This window comes from Cannabis sativa, chromosome 3 (assembly GCF_029168945.1).
Source record: "Cannabis sativa cultivar Pink pepper isolate KNU-18-1 chromosome 3, ASM2916894v1, whole genome shotgun sequence".
Classification (NCBI taxonomy): domain Eukaryota; kingdom Viridiplantae; phylum Streptophyta; class Magnoliopsida; order Rosales; family Cannabaceae; genus Cannabis; species Cannabis sativa.
In genome coordinates, this window is record NC_083603.1 from 15,914,497 (window position 1) to 15,928,761 (window position 14,265).

The 14,265-nt window shown below is 36.0% G+C and overlaps 1 protein-coding gene across 1 annotated transcript; it reads right to left on the reverse strand.

Moving 5' to 3' along the window:
• Positions 1 to 7,080: 7,080 nt before the first annotated feature.
• On the reverse strand, positions 7,081 to 8,938 carry LOC115710176 (UDP-glycosyltransferase 73C11). Its single transcript, XM_030638517.2, has one exon. The coding sequence runs from the start codon at positions 8,749 to 8,751 to the stop codon at positions 7,273 to 7,275; it is 1,479 nt and encodes a 492-aa protein (XP_030494377.2). The 5' UTR covers positions 8,752 to 8,938; the 3' UTR covers positions 7,081 to 7,272.
• Positions 8,939 to 14,265: the final 5,327 nt, after the last annotated feature.

Here is a 14,265-nt window from a genome sequence, read left to right on the forward strand (position 1 = left end):
ATACTTCTTATTAAACTTCCAATGAAAAGAATTTAGTATTTAAGTTTGCATTGATGGTCTGGATAAAATTAAATTAGCTGTGTGCTAGTTAGAAATAAAGAATGATGGATGCTAAATATAATTTTTGTATTTTATTGACCTATTAAATCTATCTATTTGGTGACTACATGTACGGTGGGGATATTATTATTCTTTTGTATTAATGAGTGAACGTGATTTTATTACTAATATTTTCTTATCGGTATAAGAGTTACTCCTTTATTGTTAAATAAGTATTTTGTGATATAATTAAATGATAATTTATAAGTGTTATCTTCTTATTTGACTACCCAAGTTATGAATATTATATATCTGCCACGACTTAGGGTTTGGGTTGTGATAAGGTAAGAGGTGCTCTTATGACCCAAGCGTTCCTCATAACATCTTTAAACCACTCGAGCTTGATAGTTCTAGGAGTAAGAACCCAAAAAACAATACATTAGGCTTTGTTTTTGTGATCAAGAATAGGGTTATCTTCAACGAATTCATGGATAACATATTCATTTTCAGTAAGGAATAAACTTTGAAGGTAGACCAGGAGCAGTGTTTTGAGAGAGGAGATACTAATCGAGGGATGTAAGGGTAAGGATCTATAAGAAATTCGAAATTTTAAATAGAAAAGAAAGGAGATATTCCTCATAAGAAAGATCTTGTAGTAGAAGCTTGTAGTAGGCGAATCCAACCGTCCCTTCAATCATTTAAGAAAAGATTCACGAATCCTAGCCATAATCATCATTCTCATAGTATAGATGAGAAAATGGCGACAAAGAAAGGAGAAAGGAAATCAATTTTCAAGGTGAGAGGAAGAATAAGAGCCACAAAAGAATTGAGAAGAGTAAGATTCTTTGAAAAAAGGATCGTAGCATTAATTGAAAATAAAGAAAAAAAAAATGAAATGTAATTAATATGTAACAGAGCCTAATCAGTGAAATTATTAATGTAAGAGATAGGGGAAAATGTGATGTACACCACAAGGGCGAATAGATGCAAAATAGGGACCAGAAAACAAACCGCGATCCACACCCCCACGAAGGTTGCAGAGCTTCATATATGGAAGGAGAGAGTTTTTTATTGTTCATTTCTCTTTTTATATATTTTGTTTTTGCTTGTATTGTTATGAAGATATATATTTTTGTGTCATCTTCGATCAATTTTTTCTTGCTAGTGCTCAAAACAAATGAAACTTAGTTTTTAGTCCCATTGATGCCACTCTAACGAAAATATGTTGTTCATTTAATCAAAATAATCTCAAATTCTCTCACGACTCCACACATTTTGACCAAATCTTTTATCTTTGGTCACATTATTGTTAAATAATATTCATCACACCATCTATTTATTAGATTTTTAAAGGAAAAAATGTGTGGGGTATGTACATTGGGTGTTTTCTAAAAAGTTATAATATATTATAAGTCTTGTTAATAATACTCCTCCAAGTATAACTTTTACAACAACTTACATTGTCATTTTATCATATTATAGTCAATTTTGTTGATAAATGTTGATAAATAAGTGAAATAGTGAATTATAGTTGATATAATAATATAAATTAAAGACTCTTCACTCTTTTCATGTTACTGAATAATAAAATAAAAGTCTGTCTTTCTTTAAAAGAGTAATTTAGGACATAAATTCACGACGGTCCTAAAAACAATTTTTTAGGGACCGTCGCTAAAAAAATTATGTAAATGCTTATAACCGAAAAAAAAAAAAAATTGGTATCCCCGATGATTTATAATAGTTCCTAAAAATTAGGCGACGTTTTTCATTAAAAATGCAAAAAAAAAAAAAAAAATTGAGGGATTATACCCGACGGTTTAAAACCGTCAGGTATAGTATAGTCGTCGGATATAGTAAAACCGTCACCTATAGTATAGGGCACGATTTAAAACCGTCGCCTATACCCTGTTATAGGCGACGATTTTAAACCATCAGGAAGTCCACATTAGCGACGGTTTTGAACTGTTGCTTATTCTATCCGTTTTGCGACGGTCGTATAGGTAACGGTTATAGAAACTGACGGGAATACTTTAAACTATCAAAAATTAAACTTACGTATCTATCGGCAACCAAGAGTTAAACTTAGGTATTTGCGCCACAAATTACTCTTTTTATAATAGTTTATATTTTTAGTTTTAATTTTTAATTATTAAAGTAAAAAAGGTGAAAGGTATTTAAATTATTTTCTATCTATTTATCAACTATCATTTATGGCATCACTTATTAGCGATAAAATTGAATAGAATATGATAGATGGACTTTATCACTCTAAAAGTTATATTTCAATAAATATTATTAACAAGCCGTATATAATAACGGGTACAACTTGATAATTTAAAAATGTTGGATGAGCAAAAATACTAATTATTTTTGCATTAATTATTGATTTTTTATTTTATTCATGGAACTTGATTTTTCTACATTTTTTTTTTGCACAATTTAACTTAATAAGCGTCGATGGCCTTACAGGATGTGGGAATGAAGAAGATTCTTGATAGACCTTGTTAAGCCTCCTCATCAGACCTTAATGGACCTTGATGGTGCAGTGAGGTAAGAAATTTTGATTTTTGTGTAAATGAATGCACCTCAATACGCCTTGCTTGTACATCGATGGACCTAAGCATCACTACCCCTGGATAAACCATCGAGGTCCATTGGTGTAACGAGATGCATTTGGGTAACAAAATCGAATAGACAAATGTAGCAACAAATCTGTTCCAAATATATATGATAATAAGTGTTAAGGGATTCAGTTAATTCAGTTTGTCCAACTGTCATCTTTTTGTTATGAAGGTTGTTACAGTTTGTTATTAGTCTGTTCTAGCTGTTATCCCTTTCAGTTGTATTGTTCAGTTTATTGGTTAGTTGTATATATATTGTACTCAACTTCCAATGCAATACAATCTTTGATTCCCTCTTTCAATCAATCTTTCTTTGTTCATTTCTCTCTTTCTCTGTTTCTTTCCTTCTCTGTTTCTTTCTTGTTTTTCATGTTCATTCTTTGAACAACAATGGCGAGGAGATTCAATTCTCCTGACATGGTATCAGAGCTGTGGCCACCTCTCGTGGCAAACGTGGTGAGCACAGGTCCTGGAGCTGCTGCTAATGGAGGATCAACAGCTGTTAATGGTGGCAATCAGACCAATACTCAGAATCGGAATCGAAACAGAGATCATGATGAAAACACACCTGTGTACTTTAATCATTCCATTTCCATTAAACTTAATGATCACAACTTTCTTTTGTGGAAACAACAGGTAATGGCAGCCATTCGAGGCAATCAGCTACTCAAATTCATCCAAAATACTGCTCCTCCTTCACAGTTTCTCAATGATACAGATCAAACCAATGGAGTGTTCAATCCAGCCCTTACATCTCTTATCTACAGCCCCTTTTTAGTCTGACAGTGAAGCCAAACACCAATCTCAATCTATTCAAGCCAATGTTTCCGTTTCACCTCAGCCTCAATGTAGTCAAACCAGCATTGAACAACCTGAATGTAGCCAAAACAATAGCAAACAGTTTCTAGTATGGCACAATAGGCTTGGCCGCCCTAGTGAGAAAGTTGTCAAAACTGTTCTCAATTCATGTAACATCAATGTTAGTAATAAAGTTCAATTTTCTCCTTGCAATGCTTGTTGTCTTGGAAAAATTCACAAGTTTCCTTTTCCTAAAGCATCTGAAACTGTTTACAATGAACCATTACAACTTGTTGTCACTGATTTATGGGGTCCTTCCCACATTACTTCCACCAATGGCTACAAATACTACATTCATTTCCTTGATGCCTATACTAGGTTCACATGGATATACCTCCTTAAAAATAAGTCTGATGCATTAAAATCCTTTCAACTATTCAAAGCTGAAGCTGAGCTTCAACTAGAAAAAAAAAATCAAGGTTTTACAAAGTGACTGGGGTGGTGAGTACAGGTCTTTAACCCCTTATCTCACTCAAGCTGGTATTGTACATAGGCATCCTTGTCCCACCACTCATGAACAAAATGGCCTAGCTGAAAGGAAACATAGGCATATAGTGGAAAATGGTCTAACTCTTCTAGCGCATGCCTCTATCCCCTTAAAATTTTGGGATGAGGCATTTAGAACAGCTGTCTACATCCATAATAGGCTTCCCACTTCTGTTCTCAACAATAAGTCACCTATAGAGGTCCTCTTCAATATCAAACCTGATTATAGCACCTTCAAGACATTTGGTTGTCAATGCTTTCCCAACATTCGGCCATACAACAAACACAAGCTTCAATTTCGATCATCACCTTGTACCTTTCTAGGATACAGCATTAATCACAAAGGCTTCAAGTGTCTTGACTCTAATGGTCGAATCTACGTCTCTAGAGATGTCATATTTGATGAGTTTAATTTTCCATATGCCTCTTGTCAGAAACACTCATCTGATCCACCTATTCAATACTCTCTATCTGCTCTCATTCCTACCATAGACACTCAAAACACACGTACAACACCTCTGTCTCTTCCATATGATATCTGCTCAAACATCTCCCACCACTGAGAATTCCACACAACCATTCATACCTCTGCCACCACCATTATTTTTGCCAACATCACCAGGTGTCTCTCATGCAGCTGCACCAGCTGCTGATTCCAGTCCCACGCACACTAATGAGTCACATAATCTCATCTCTCCACCCCTTGAGTCATCATCCACCAACATAACTCCACCTATTGTCCCTAATTCTGTTGCATCAACCAACAAACATCACATGACTACCAGGGCCAAATCGGGTATACATAAGCCAAAGATTTATCTCACAGAGAAAGTACCAAAGAGTTTTAAAATAGCTATGCAATATGAGAAGTGGAGACAGGCTATGTCTCAAGAGATTCTTGCTCTTGCAAGAAATCGTACCTACACTGTTGTTCTTTTGCCAGAAGGAAAAGAACCTATTGGATGTAAGTGGATCCTAAGGATTAAAGAAAATCCTGATGGTTCGGTTGACAGATATAAAGCGAGGTTGGTTGCTAAAGGATTTCACCAACAACCAGGCTTTGATTACACTGAGACTTTCAGCCCCGTTGTCAAACCAATAACCATCAGAATTGTTCTAACATTGGCCATTTCCAAAGGGTGGAGTATAAGGCAATTAGATGTGAATAATGCCTTTCTAAATGGGGATTTACATGAAGAGGTTTACATGACTCAACCTCCGGGTTTTGAAATCACTACTCAGCCTAATCTAGTGTGTAAACTCCACAAGGCTCTTTATGGTTTGAAACAAGCCCCGAGGGCATGGTTCGAGAAATTATACAAGTGTCTACTGTCATTTGGTTTCACAGCAGCTAAGTCTGATAATTCTTTGTTTGTTCTTCACAATTCTACATCCATTACACTTGTGTTAGTCTATGTGGATGATATATTGCTTACTGGTAGTGATTCCAAGACAGTGGCCTCCCTCATTACATCTCTGAATAATACCTTTTCTCTCAAAGATCTTGGAGAGTTAAAGTATTTCCTTGGCATTGAAGTTGCTAAAACAACCAATGGACTATTTCTATCTCAAACAAAATATGCCAAGGATCTATTACTCAGAGCTGAAATGCAGGAAGCTAAACCAATTGCTACTCCTATGATAAGTGGACAAAACCTATCTGCCTATGGTAGTGAGGCTTTTCCTAATCCACAAATGTATAGATCTATTGTTGGGGCATTACAATATCTCACACTAACTCGACCAGAGCTCTCCTACAGTGTGAATAAAGTCTGTCAATATATGCAAAAACCTCTCCAAACAGATTGGTTGGCAGTCAAGAGGATTCTTCGATATGTGGCTGGCACCACTCAATATGGCCTTCACCTCACAAAACCATCAGCCTTTGAAATCAAAGCTTTTTGTGATGCTGATTGGGCCTCGGACACAGATGATCGAAGGTCCACTTCTGGTTTTGCTGTGTTCCTTGGCTCTAATCTCATAGCTTGGAAATCCCAAAAACAGCATACTATATCTCGATCTAGTACTGAAGCCGAGTATAGAAGCTTAGCAAATGTAGTCGCAGAGATTGCTTGGCTCCAATCATTGTTCACTGAACTTCACATACATCTAACTCAACCACCAATTGTCTGGTGTGACAATCTCAGTACGGTTCTGCTCACTGCTAATCCCGTTCTCCATGCTCGCACCAAACATATTGAGCTAGACCTGTATTTTGTGCGTGAAAAGGTGCAGAATCACCAAATTTCAGTCAAGCACATCCCTGCTACTGATCAACTGGCTGATGGCTTTACCAAAGCTATTTCAAGTCAACACTTCAGTACTTTTCGAACCAAACTCAACATTGTTGATCCCACCAATGCTGAGTTTGCAGGGGAGTGTTAAGGGATTCATTAATTCAGTTTGTCCAACTGTCATCTTTCTGTTATGAAGGTTGTTACAGTTTGTTATTAGTCTGTTCTAGCTGTTATCCCTTTCAGTTGTATTGTTCAGTTTATTGGTTAGTTGTATATATATTGTACTCAGCTTCCAATGCAATACAATCTTTGATTCCCTCTTTCAATCAATCTTTCTTTGTTCATTTCTCTCTTTCTCTGTTTCTTTCTTATTTTTCATGTTCATTCTTTGAACAACAATGGCGAGGAGATTCAATTCTCCTGACAATAAGAAAACAACACTCATCTCAAATTCCATGTACTATGAATTTTCTCTACTAAGAACGCAATAAATTCATTTCAATATTTTTGGCAATTATGTGTTCATAGAGAGAAGATCTGGTCCGACTCTTTTGTGGAGTTGTGAGAGAGCGGGTAATGTGTGAAAATATACATAGAGTTGCATAATTAATAATTATGCTAAAGATATTGTTTATGCTAAAGATATTTGGTCCCAGGATAGATGAAAAACATATTTTTATTAGAGTTGCATATATGGTGCCACAATAAACAAGAAAAAGTCAAATTTTCCATGCATAATTCATTTGTTGGCATTAGCACTCTTTTACGGTGCACAATCTATACAATTTGGACATAGATGCTTCTTCTGTGGTGATATCAATTTTTTTGCAACGCAGTTCTGCACCATTAAAATGAAATTTTATTTATAGGGATAGGGGCTATAGGAGTATACATTTTGGTAGCATGTTTAGTTAATCTAATCAAAATACTCCAGGAAAAGCAATGATTTGGGCAATTTAAATAAAACGATGAACATATTATTACAAATGACTTCCAAATAAACAAGAAAATATTATTTTCTTTTTCTTTTCTTACTCTTTATACTCATTACTGCCTCCCATTCGTTCAATATCTTCTAAAAACAATGTCATATTGTGGTGTGAAGACCCACCTTCATCAACAGCTCTCTTAGCCATCTCCCCAAGCTTTCTAACTCTTTCCCTTCTCTCCTTGCTTTCCTCTCCTTCATCCAGCACTTTCTCTATAGCAGCCTTAATTATCTCACTCTTCACTGTTACAACAACTTGATCCTCTTCTCCCCATACCATTGGATACTCCGAACCCAATGTTACAGCTATGTTCAAAACTTGTGCAGCCAGTTTCTCATTCAGAAACTGGTCTGCAAACAGTGGCCATGTAACCATGGGAACCCCGGCGCATACTGCTTCGAGGGTTGAATTCCATCCACAATGAGTTAAGAACGCTCCAATTGCAGGGTGTGATAGGATTAGTACTTGTGGAGCCCAGCCTCGGATCACCACACCTCTTTCTTTAATCCTTTCTTCGAATTCATATTCCTTAAACCATTTTTCTATTTCCTCAGATCTATTATTCATTATTCCAGTTAAAACCCAAATGAATGGTTTGTTTGAAGCTTCTAAGCCTAAGCCAAGCTCTATCAACTGTGGAGGTGTTAGATTACACATGCTACCCAAACAAACATAAATGACAGAGCCTGATTTCCATGAATCAAGCCATTTAAGGCACTGGTATTCATCAACAGAAGAGTTGTAATTACCTCTTTGAGCCTTATCTAAATCATCTTTGTTGCTTAAGGAAGCTGGGCCAACAAACCAAACTTTTCTTACATTCTTGTACTCTTTGACATACTCTGGCTCCAGCTCTTCAAAACTATTGATGATAACTCCATAAGACCCCATATCGGCTTCTACAATTTGTTCATTAAGTTCTGTCATAGTTGAAGCTCTTGGTCCTTGTAGCTGCTCTTTCATTACCTCAATATGGTGAGGCAAGTCAGGGACAACACAGAACTCGGTGTCTGACTTAACATTCTCAAGAACCTTAAAAACTGCTAACTTGTACATACAAAACAAGAAAAACCCACTTCCTCCACTGAAAGTTATCCTTGGAATGTTAAGCTTTCGAGCTATTTTGAGTGTCCAAGGCAAACAAGTGTCAGATATCACGCAATTCGGCTGCGGTGTAAGCCCTTCTATCAAAGTCTCAGCAGGCTTTTGCAGCATAGAAGCTGCAGAGAAGAGTTTTGTAGCTAAACCAAGTGAAGGAAGCAAATCAAAATTCTCACACCCTTGAGGTAATCCCACTTCTTCACATGGAAACTTTAGCTGGAATATGTTGATTCTGAGCCCATTTTCTCTGTCCCTTGCTATAATTTTTTCGAAACGAGTTGCGTTATGTGGTGTGGTGATTATGGAGATGATCGCACCACGTTGAGCCAACTTTCTTGCTATGTCTACCATTGGGTTCATATGGCCTGGCCCCATTAAAGGAAACACCAGAAAGTGAAGCTCTTTTTCTTCAAAAGCCATGGAAAATAATTCCAAATTTATTAATTTAGTGTCAACTGATGCCTTTCTTATGTTGTAACTTGTACAATTGCTTGTTAATAATGAAATTGCCCTTGTTTATATGTATTTTTTAATCATCAAGGAGTTGTGATAAAAAAAAGCTAGAGTATAGCTATAGACCACTAACTATCTAGTCAAATAAGGCATAAAATTCCACAATATGAGAGAAAATAACTTTCTTTTTGACTATTCTTAGCAAATAAATAATTGGAAATAACTTCATTTGACTAATAAATGATCCCAATAATTGATGTGTTTCTTGTATCTTGTCACACATCAATTAAAAAAAAAAAAACAAACGATACACCTTATTGGATGAAAATCAATACAAGCCTATGCACGGAGCATATGTATTGTTAGATATTATCTAATTTTATCTTAATTTGTTTCAAAAATATCAGGTCAGAAAAAGATTAGCATGAGCTTCATCAACATCTCAGAAGAAAAGTCATCAATATGTGAGTGGCAAGAGTCAAAAAAGCTGTGCAATAAACTAAGTTGTATAGTTTAGTATATTATGTGTGGTTGCTATAAAGTTATTTGTCTTTATTTTTTTATGTGTTTTACTATCCTTGAAGAGTAAAAATATTAAATTTAAAGTTAAGAATAGAAGAATTGGCACTTCGAAATTTTTTAGTTGGTATAGATACGAGGGATCTCTATCCTCTACTGTAAGAAATATCTATTTTGTTTCCATAGAAGAGGGACCAGTTGGGAAGAAAAAGAATAGAAGAAGCATTTGGAGGAATCAGTCAATGATGCTGGAACATTTATTTGTCGTGAGTGCTTATTTTCTAGGTAACTATGGATCGATCACTATCACGAAACATTACCTATAGATTAGAGATATATAGATGTTCCAACCAATTTTTGTAGGACATACTATTGATTTACATCCATTAGTTTTTAAGGTCTTTAATGCAGAGACTTTGATGGAGATTAAATAGCTGTTCTTTATTTATGTTTTCTCATAAAAATATATTGATCTCCAGCTATTGGAGATCTCACTTCCGTGCGGTAATTGTCTAGTTATTTGTACAAATAAGTATAATATTCTTTTTAATCACATAAATTATTAAAATAGAATTGATTTAAATATATAAAAGAATACTTTTTTGAAAATTCTACAGGAGCTTATTAGGAATAAAGAATCAATTTAAATAGTCGTGCCTCCACACTGAAATGGTTGTATCGAGTATAACGTTGCTCCACGTGAAATGTTTTTTCCTTTTTTTTTTTTTTTTGATAAGTGAAACTTTTATTGAAGAAACACAAAATTAGTGACCACAAAAGGGAGCCACATCCCTTAAACAACCAGAGGCAACATTTTTTGTTTCTCTAGCCCAACGAGCAAGAGAATCTGCAAACACATTCTCTAACCGAGGTACGAAGGAAACTAGCACATCATCAAAAGATTTACAATGATTCAAACTAAAGGAGAAGATGGGGACATCATTCCATCCAAACAAAAGAGAACCTGCTTTGAAAGCGAGAGCAGTCGCCTTGGAATCAGTCTCGATACGAACTTTCGACACATTCTTGTCCAAGCCAGCCTGCAATGCCAAAGCAATTCCCCTAAGTTTCCCTTCCAAGACTCCTTCCACATCATCGTCTCCCACTGCCACCCACGAGTCTTCTAGATTTTGGTGTCTGTGGAACACCGCAAAGCCTACAGAGTAACCAACAACAGAGACATCCACAAAACAACACCAATAGCCCTCCTTTAATCGACCATCAGCCACCTGAAGAGGCCTACCATCCTCATCCAAGTCATCTCTCCAGGAACCATCTCTCAAGAACTCAGCACATCTCAAGTGACACTCCTTGTAAACCAAATTCATGTCCAACTGTTTATCATTGAAAACCAAATCATTGCACCATTTCCAAGGTATCACAGGCCCATGCAATGAAAGTTTATGGATCAACATCCTCCAGAGTACTCCACCAGCAGCCAAAATCATATATGTTGTTCCACACAAAACAGTCTATGCGAAGGCCTCTTCTAAACCGAATTCCGCGGGAGGCAGGGCATCGACAAAACAGGTAGAAACTGGTTTCAACCTCGACAAGGCAGAATTTACATAGATGGGAGTCCTGATTCACAAAGCCAAGCTTACCTTTGGTGGGGAGGATATCCGAAAAAAGCCTCCAACAAAATAATTTTAGTCGAGGATGAATTCTGATCTTCCAAAGTTTTCCCCATAACACCTTTGGCTCCTTAAAACGATGTACTTAACTGACCCAGTAGGCACTTTTGACGGAGAAAATTCTTGATTTAGCCACCTTCCAAAATAAAATGTCGTGACCTTCCTGAAGAGGTATGATTTTCAAAATTTCTTTTCCAATCTCAGCTTCGAAGCAATCTCGGATAAAGCCTTCATTCTTGGCCTGCGTGCCTTCCACAAATAAATCTATGACCTTCCAAAAGGCATGGTTAAATATGAAATAGAAGCAAGCCTTAATGTCCTCCAAATCCTTCCCAAGGATCTAGGGTCTATCCCAGATTTCAAAATCATCGTCAGCAATCAGAATTCCCGCACCTTCAAGACAAACCTGTTGGAAGTTATTTTACCAGGAACTAAGATCTACTCACAAGTATGTTGATTTAACAACCTAAATATGAACTTCTAAAACGATGGAAAATTAAACACATAAAAGTATCAGAAATCTTACATTGGGTCCAGCGGAATATATGTCTCCTCCCACTCAGATCTCTAACCCTTGATTCCTTTCTGTATATAATCAAGATCTGAGCCCGATAGTCCTTCTTTGTTGTTTCGGAATTCTACACAGCCTTCCTCAGTATGATTGAGGTATTACTTGATGTGTGCGGGCACTACTCTAACACTTATAGATTTCGAAACATTGAAGGAATAGAGAGAGAGAGAGGGTGGCGGCTCAAAGAGAAAATTCTATCAGAATAATGTTGTGAATGTGTTGTTGAAAACTGAAGCCTTTGCCTTCTATTTATAGAAGACCACCCAGGGCTATGATTGAATTAATTGACATTTAAAATTGAAAAATTCAAAGAGAAAAGGAAGCTTAAGTGGCCGGCCTAGGCATTGTGGAAACAAGGCTTGCCACTTTTCCAACTTTCCTTTTCCTACATTGATAGTTTCCTGTTTTGTCAAAAACTGCCAACTCCTTTGTTCAACCACATAAATGTCAAATCTAATTATTTAATAATTAAAAATAATTATCAAATAATATATTGTCATTTATTTTATTAATAATAAAACTAATTAAAGTTTCCTAATTCATAAATATGCCCTTCAAAATCTCTATTTACTGTTTGCCCTTAATAAGTGATAAATTCTCAAATAGACACAGTCTATCTTGAGAATTATAATTGATTAATTAAAATCAATTAAATGAGTCTTACAAGTAATATTATCTCAACTAGTGGGGGGACCATGGGTCTATATATCCGAGCTTCCAATAAGCAGATCTAGAATTTACTACTTAAATTCACTGACTTATTAATTCTTCGTTGAATCCACACATAGAACTCAAAATTGCACTCTCAGTATATATAATGCTCTATATGTTCCACCATGTAGACACATCATTAGTTATCCATTATTATAATCCTAATGTGATCAATGATCCTCTATATGGATGATTTACATTGTAAAGGGACTAAATTACCGTAACACCCTACAATGTATTTTATCCTTAAAACACTCAACCCTGTATAAATGATATTTCAACTAAGTGAAATGAGTACTCAATCATTTATCTCGTTTGGTTAAGCTCGAAGGAAATCACCCTTTGCTTACTATTCGCCAGATAGAAGCTATAGATTCCATATTTATGTTAGCGCTCCCACTCAATCGTACTATCGTGTTCCCAAAATGTATGTATTACCCTGACCAAAAATTAGGCTTAACTAACAAATCAAAGAACACGAATAACACTCTTGAGATTGAGCCTAACCATATCAGGATTTCGATCATGTGATCTAGGATCAACTTAGTGATATTGAATTGAATAGATATTTACGGTAAGTTTCATAAATCTATATCAAAGTTCAATATCAGTCCATTCCAATGCATACTCCATGCATCCAACCTGAGCTTTACTTTAACCTATGTTCTAGAAAGAACATGGCATTTCTCCAAATGCAAGTAAACTCTGTTGTAGATTGTCATATCAGTAAAACCCAGTGTTCTGATAAATCTAGGAATACTTTATTCACATAGTCATGTTTACTTTCCACTGTGTTGACAACACAATAAACATGATCAAGTATGTGAAAGGGGTTTGGATGAATTTATAAATCAAATAGGCAAACAATTGATTAAGTGAACCAAAACATACACAAATGAATGAAAAATACTTCTGTTACTTTATTGATATTGAATAATCTGGATTACATTGAAATAGATTTTTATTTAGGGCATAAAACCCAACAAACTCCCACTTGCACTAATATAAAACAAATCATTACATTTCAATTAATCTTAAATTCTGACAGTGCTTTTCGAATGAAGTTACTGCCAAGACTTTGGTGAATGGATCAGCTAAGTTGTCATGCGTGTCCAATTTCTCCACCAATACATCCCCTCTTGCCACATATTCTCTGATAATATGATACTTTCTTTCTATATGCTTACTTCTCTTGTGGCTCCGAGGTTCATTACTTTTGGCTATAGCTCCATTGTTATCACAAAGCAGGACTAGAGGCTTTTCCATTCCAGGAACTACACCAAGACTGGTGAAGAACTTCCTAAGCCAGACAACCTCTTTAGCTGCTTTAGCCGCAGCTATGTATTCTGCCTCCATGGTAGAATCTGAAATCGCAGTTTGTTTAGCACTTCTCCAAACCACTGCTCCACCCCCAAGAGTAAACACCATCCCAGATGTAGATTTCTTGTCTTCAAGACATCCCTGAAAATGTGAGTCTGTATAGCCTAAGGGATTTAAAGCACCACCCTTGTAGACTAATACATAATCTCTTGTACTCTTTAAGTATTTCAAAATATACTTAACAGCATTCCAATGTACCCGTCCTGGATTTGACTGATACCTGCTCACGATTCCAACTTCATAGCAAATGTCAGGTCTAGTGCATAGCATAGCATACATTAGACTTCCAACTGCAGAAGCATAAGGAATTTTTGCCATGTCTTCTATCTCTTGAGGATCAGTAGGACACTGTTCCTTAGATAGACTGATACCATGTCTAGAGGGCATATTTGCCCCATTGGTATTAGTCATGGAAAATCTCTCTAGAACTTTGTCAATGTAAGTTGTTTGAGAGAGAGCAAGGGATCTGTTCTTCTGGTTTCTGATAATCTGAATACCGAGAACATAGGCTGCCTCACCCAAGTCTTTCATGTCGAATTAAGTGTCAAGCCATTCTTTGATGTGAGTCATTTTCTTGACATTGTTGCCAATGATCAAAATGTCATCAACATAAAGGACTAGGAATACTACTACTTGGTTTTCCTTGAGTTGGTAAACACAAGGTTC

Bases quoted from the DNA above. Each gene is read 5' to 3' on its own strand.
- LOC115710176 (XM_030638517.2), bottom strand. From the start codon at position 8,751: ATGGCTTTTGAAGAAAAAGAGCTTCACTTTCTGGTGTTTCCTTTAATG.